The sequence below is a fragment of the Sardina pilchardus genome, chromosome 22 (genome assembly GCF_963854185.1).
Source record: "Sardina pilchardus chromosome 22, fSarPil1.1, whole genome shotgun sequence".
NCBI lineage: Eukaryota > Metazoa > Chordata > Actinopteri > Clupeiformes > Clupeidae > Sardina > Sardina pilchardus.
Genome location: NC_085015.1, coordinates 3790724 through 3798001, shown reverse-complemented (window position 1 = coordinate 3798001; position 7278 = coordinate 3790724). Strand labels below are relative to the sequence as shown.

At 37.4% G+C, this 7278-nt stretch overlaps 1 protein-coding gene across 1 annotated transcript in view; it reads right to left on the bottom strand.

The window, feature by feature from the left end:
- Positions 1-7278, bottom strand: part of LOC134070514 (NACHT, LRR and PYD domains-containing protein 3-like) — a gene marked incomplete at its 3' end in the record, with an annotated part of 32036 nt that continues 24758 nt past the window's right edge. The window contains exon 9 of the mRNA XM_062526898.1: positions 1-160. Within this exon, the coding sequence (XP_062382882.1) occupies positions 1-160 (160 nt within the window). The remainder of the gene's footprint in view (positions 161-7278) is intronic.

Genomic DNA, 7278 nt, shown 5'->3' with positions numbered 1-7278 from the left:
TTTGCAGTGGGGATTCTTGAGGAGCTCTGAGAGATGCTGAACTCCTGCATCATCAAGCTCATTCTCACTCAGGTCCAGCTCCTTCAAACTGCAGGAGTTTGATCTGGCAGCTGACGCTATCGCAGCACAGCTCTTCTCTGTGAGGGAACACTTAAACAGACTGGAGAAACATAACACATGATGACATATCTGATCATTACACTCACATAAGTCCCTTTCCCACCTAACTTCTAGAAGTTACCCGGACATATTTACCCGGTAGTGGCACGACACGGACGTTTCCCACATGAGCTTTATGTCCCAGTGAGATACGGGTAATTGTGTTCACACTAGACCCGAGTAGGAGCCGCGAGGGGTGGGGCAATGTCAGCACATGCAGGGGAAGGGAGATGACGCTAAATAAATGCGTTGTTGTGCTGTGTTGCCTGGATGATGCGAACTTACATCAGATCCAAAACATCATGAAACAACAGAAGTAGTTAGCTCGCTAGTCAGCGGGAGCTAGCATAGAGGAAAAAATAGCTAACGCCAGGACCACAGTATAAACAAAGCTCTACTTCAACCCTCTCTGGTATAAACATCCAACACAACAAATTAATAGAAAATAATGACACACCTGGAAAATATATAAACAGCACACAGAGGTCTGAGGCTCCTTCCCAACTCCTACAAAAAGCAACAATGCTAAACTAGAAATGCAATTCCAAGGAATTACCAGTGCATGAAAATGCAAAAAAATGTAGATATGGCTACTAAGGTGTAGCTAGGGTAAACATGGTGGTTGCATAGTTTAAAGAGAGTTGATAGTGTTAAGGTAGACATTTAAAAGCTTAAATATTCCTGTTCTAACTTAACTAATGATTTCTAACAGGTATTCTAAAATGTTAACTATGCTAACAATGCTAACCAGGTTGATAAGTTAACTTAGCTGATGATTTCTAGCAGTAACGCTAAAAATGCTAACTATGCTAACATTGCTAACTATGTTAACAATGCTAACCACGTTGATTAGCTAACTTAGCTAATCATTTTAGCAGTTGTGCTAAAAATGCTAACTATGCTAACTATGCTAACAATGCTAACCAGGTTGATTAGCTAACTTAGCTAATCATTTTTAGCAGTTATGCTAAAAATGCTAACTATGCTAACAATGTTAACTATGCTAACAATGCTAACTTGCTAGTGAGGACTTTTATTTTGAAACAGTAGTTGCTAGGGTATCCATGGTGCCCACTATCAGGAATAAAGAAGTTACTGTAGTATAATCATGTTGGTTGCTATGGAAACTGTCAAAAACGCTTAATTTTAATGGTTGCTATGTTGGTTGCTAGGTACATGGAGGTTTCATTTAGTTGACTGGAGGCATAGTTGATGATAACTGACAGTTGGAATGGTTGAACAGTTAAATAGTTGAGTAGTTTCAGTGGTAAAATGATTTAATAGTGTATTATTGCAGTGAGGACTTTTATTTGGAAACGGTTGTGGACAGAGGAAACAGTAAACAGGATATGTAGTCTTCACAGAGAGATTGTATGCTTATAGCCTGAGAGAGAGAGGGCTGCTGCAGGTGGGGCTGGCCACCTGGCATAAGATTCTAATTGCTCAACGACCCGATTGTGATGTCATAGAGGCCAATGTTAAGTCTATGGGGAAATTTTAATAGTTTTTATTTAATAGTTCAAAAAGTATAAAAGTTACAAAGTTGAAAAGTCATACCAACCCGATCCATTAGATTAGAAGACCTAAATTACAGAGTTTGAATGAAGTTTCTAAGTTAAACGGTTGAAGAGAAATTGCGGTTAGAAAAATCGATCAGCGGAATAATAATAACTAGAAATGCAATTCCAAGGAATTACCAGTGCATGAAAATGCAAAAAAATGTAGATATGGCTACTAAGGTGTAGCTAGGGTAAACATGGTGGTTGCATAGTTTAAAGAGAGTTGATAGTGTTAAGGTAGACATTTTAAAGCTTAAACATTCCTGTTCTAACTTAACTAATACTTTCTAACAGGTATTCTAAAATGTTAACTATGCTAACAATGCTAACCAGGTTGATAAGTTAACTTAGCTGATGATTTCTAGCAGTAATGCTAAAAATGATAACTATGCTAACATTGTTAACTATGTTAACAATGCTAACCACATTGATTAGCTAACTTAGCTAATCATTTTAGCAGTTGTGCTAAAAATGCTAACTATGCTAACAATGCTAACAATGTTAACCAGGTTGATTAGCTAACTTAGCTAATCATTTTAGCAGTTATGCTAAAAATGCTAACTATGCTAACTATGCTAACTTGCTAGTGAGGACTTTTATTTTGAAACAGTAGTTGCTAGGGTATCCATGGTGCCCACTATCAGGAATAAAGAAGTTACTGTAGTATAATCATGTTGGTTGCTATGGAAACTGTCAAAAACGCTTAATTTTAATGGTTGCTATGTTGGTTGCTAGGTACATGGAGGTTTCATTTAGTTGACTGGAGGCATAGTTGATGATAACTGACAGTTGGAATGGTTGAACAGTTAAATAGTTGAGTAGTTTCAGTGGTTAAATGATTTAATAGTGTATTATTGCAGTGAGGACTTTTATTTTGAAACAGTTGTGGACAGAGGAAACAGTTAACAGGATATGTAGTCTTCACAGAGAGATTGTATGCTTAAAGTCTGAGAGAGAGAGGGCTGCTGCAGGTGGGGCTGGCCACCTGGCATAAGATTCTAATTGCTCAACGACCCGATTGTGATGTCATAGAGGCCAATGTTAAGTCTATGGGGAAATTTTTAATAGTTTTTAATTTATAGTCCAAAAAGTATAAAAGTTACAAAGTTGAAAAGTCATAGCAACCCGATCCATTAGAATACCTACGTTACAAAGTTTGAATGAAGTTTCTAAGTTAAACGGTTGAAGAGAAATTGCGGTTAGAAAAAGCTGTCAGCGGAATAATAATAAAGATAATAACTAGAAATGCAATTCCAAGGAATTACCAGTGCATGAAAATGCAAAAAAATGTAGATATGGCTACTAAGGTGTAGCTAGGGTAAACATGGTGGTTGCATAGTTTAAAGAGAGTTGATAGTGTTAAGGTAGACATTTTAAAGCTTAAACATTCCTGTTCTAACTTAACTAATAATTTCTAACAGGTATTCTAAAATGTTAACTATGCTAACAATGCTAACCAGGTTGATAAGTTAACTTAGCTGATAATTTCTAGCAGTAATGCTAAAAATGCTAACTATGCTAACATTGCTAACTATGTTAACAATGCTAACCAGGTTGATTAGCTAACTTAGCTAATCATTTTAGCAGTTGTGCTAAACATGCTAACTATGTTAACAATGTTAACTATGCTAACAATGCTAACCAGGTTGATTAGCTAACTTAGCTAATCATTTTTAGCAGTTATGCTAAAAATGCTAACTATGCTAACAATGCTAACCATGCTAACAATGCTAACTTGCTAGTGAGGACTTTTATTTTGAAACAGTAGTTGCTAGGGTATCCATGGTGCCCACTATCAGGAATAAAGAAGTTACGAAAGTATAATCATGTTGGTTGCTATGGAAACTGTCAAAAACGCTTAATTTTAATGGTTGCTATGTTGGTTGCTAGGTACATGGAGGTTTCATGTAGTTGAATGGAAGCATAGTTGATGATAACTGACAGTTGGAATCGTTGAACAGTTCAATAGATGAGTAGTTTCAATGGTTAAATGATTTAATAGTGTATTATTGCAGCGAGGACTTTTATTTTGAAACAGTTGTGGACAGAGGAAACAGTTAACAGGATATGTAGTCTTCACAAAGAGATTGTCTGCTTAATAGCCTGAGAGAGAGAGGGCTGCTGCAGGTGGGGCTGGCCACCTGGCATAAGATTCTAATTGCTCAACGACCCGATTGTGATGTCATAGAGGCCAATGTTAAGTCTATGGGGTAATTTTTAATAGTTTTTAATTTATAGTTTAAAAAGTATAAAAGTTACAAAGTTGAAAAATTATAGCAACCCGATCCATTAGAAGACCTACGTTACAGAGTTTGAATGAAGTTTCTAAGTTAAACGGTTGAAGAGGAATTGCGGGCAGAAAAAGTGGTAAGCAGAATAATAATAACTAGAGATATAATTCCAAGGAAATTACGAGTGCATGAAAATGCAAAAATGATGAGGACTTTTATTTTGAAACAGTTGTGGGTAGAGGAAACAGTTGAACAGGATATATAGTCTTAAGAGAGCCAGAAAGCCTGAGACAGAGAGTTGCTGCCAGGTGGCTTTGAACACCTGGCTTAAGATTCTAATTGCTTAACGACTTCATTGTGATGTCATAATCCAATGTTAAGTCTATGGGAGAAAAAATGTTTTAAAAAATTCATATAAATTAAACGATAAAGTTTTCAAAGATGAAAATTACATAGCTGAAGTCACCTAAGTAAGACCTACGCAGCGCAGTTTGAATGAAGTTTCTACGTCGAACGGTTGAAGCTGAATTGAACGCACAAAAAGTGTCTGAAGAAGAATAATAATAATATCGATAATAAGAATAAACAGCATAACAGTAGAGTGCATTTTCATGCACTCTAATAAGAAGTCTAGGAAGAACAGTACAGTGCATTTTCATGCACTGTAATAAGAAGACTAGGAAGAACAGTACAGTGCATTTTCATGCACTGTAATAAGAAGTCTAGGAAGAACAGTACAGTGCATTTGCATGCACTGTAATAACAGCGACGTTAACTATTAGCTGTTAATTGCTAACCACTGTAATAAACAGCTAGTTGCAAGCTAATCGACAACACTTCAAGCTATTCACGTTTGCAAGGATAATCCTGCCTGTCCCGCAACAAACACAACAACGTGATTGCAGTTTAAATTTTTCTTGTACGTACACAACAAAATGTCACTGTTTTCTGTAGCTACTCCGGTGTTGTCATCTGTGTTCATACTCGTAGGGCAATGTTTATCGTTACCATGGCAATTTGTACTTTCTGCCTCGCGCTGCAAGCAGGCTGCAAGGGCGCATTTCTATACGTCATCGGTACGCTCCCCCATCTCTACCCAGAACTGTGCCGGCTGCGTTCCCACCTAAGCGCACCCGGGTAACATCTAGAAGTAGTACTAGGGGGCTAGTAGGGTGAGTTCCGGGTAAGAAAATACCCGAGTTTTGCGTTCCCACATACAGCCACCCGTTTGATATCCGTTTGACATCCGGATGTCTCGCTCATGTGGGAAAGGGACTATAACATACCTCTAACTATACAACACACACACACACACACACTCACATCTGCAGCTCACATCTAACAACACACACACAAACACACACACACACACACACACAGCGGTCATCACTCGGAGTGGACACAAGCACACACCGACAGACAGGCAGACACACACACAAACACACACAAACACAAACACATTGAATAACACTCTGAGTGGACACACACGCGCGCACACACCAACACAGAAATAGACATACTGTACACACCACACACACACACACATACACCCACTCCACACACACCCTCGAGAACTCAACTCACTCATCACTGGGTTTCCCACACACAGATATTCAGCATATACAACAACTATTACACTCACAAACTGACTGTTCATCTAACAACACACACACTGTGACGGGTCGCATGCGTACCGTCACGGTAGTGATACGCTACCTTGTTAAAAGAGTCTGTATTTGTTGTCTGTGTTTGTCTGACGTGTCTATGTTTTCAGTTGACCTCCATACTGCTCTAAAATCATTCGCTAACATTGTCATTCATCATACACCTCTGCCGTAATCCCGTAGCTGTTTATAATTACAGTGCATGAAAATGCACTGTACTGTTCTTCCAAAACTTCTTCTTCTTATTACAGTGCATGGAAATGCACTGTATTGTTATTCCTAGGCTTTTTCTTTTTATTATTACAGTGCATGGAAATGCACTGTATTGTTATTCCTAGGCTTTTTCTTTTTATTATTTTTATTTTTATTATTATTCTTCCAGGCCCTAATTTGACTTGAACCGCTTATCGTAGGAACTTGGTTCAAACTTTGTCACGTAGCTCTTGCATCAAAGTTTCGGCCTATTACTTTTCATACTTCTACGACTTTTACTTTTTGAAATATTAAATAAAAACTAAACTTAATTTTGCCATAGACTTAACATTGGCTTTGTGACATCATAATTAGCTTTTAAAGAAATAGAATGGAATCAACTTTGCCAGTGTTCTCTCACTGACTTCAGCAACTTCAATGGAACTTCTTCTCTGTGTGTCTCTTCATTGAACTGGATAGCTCACTTGTCATCCCCACTTTCTTTCACTTCTTTTTCTTCACTTCCTCTCACTTTCTCTTTCACTCTCTCTATTTCTCCCAATTTTGATAACTTTTCAAAACTATATTTAAAATAACACTTTTTATAGCAAAGCAATCACTATAATTACTTAGTAACAACCTAGCAACCACTTCCATAATGACACCCTGGCAACCACCTTAGCAACCAATGTGATTTCCCTAGCAACCAACGTGATTTCCCTAGCAACCAACCTAGTAACCACTTTATTTAGCCTAGCAACAACTTAGAAATCACTTTAAGTACCCTACCATAATCCTTGCAATGGCTTTCCATGCACTGGTATTTCCTTCAGGAAATGCTTTTCTAGTTTTTATTATTATTATTCTTCCAGGCCCTAATTTGACTTGAACCTCTTATCGTAGGAACTTGGTTCAAACTTTGACACGTAGCTCTTGCATCAAATTTTCAGTCTATTACTTTTCATATTTCTATGACTTTCACTTTTTGAAATATTAAATAAAAACTAAACTTAATTTTGCCATAGACTTAACATTGGCTTTGTGACATCATAATTAGCTTTTAAAGAAATAGAATGGAATCAACTTTGCCAGTGTTCTCTCACTGACTTCAGCAACTTCAATGGAACTTCTTCTCTGTGTGTCTCTCCATTGAACTGGATAGCTCACTTGTCATCCCCACTTTCTTTTGCTTCTTTTTCTTCACTTCCTCTCACTTTCTCTATCACTCTCTCTATTTCTTCCAATTTTGATAACTTTTCAAAACTATATTTAAAATAACACTTTTTATAGCAAAGCAACCACTATAATTACTTAGTAACAACCTAGCAACCACTTCCATAATGACACCCTGGCAACCACCTTAGCAACCAATTTGATTTCCCTAGCAACCAACGTGATTTCCCTAGCAACCAACCTAGTAACCACTTTTTATAGAATCGTAACCACTTTATTTAGCCTAGCAACACCTTAGTA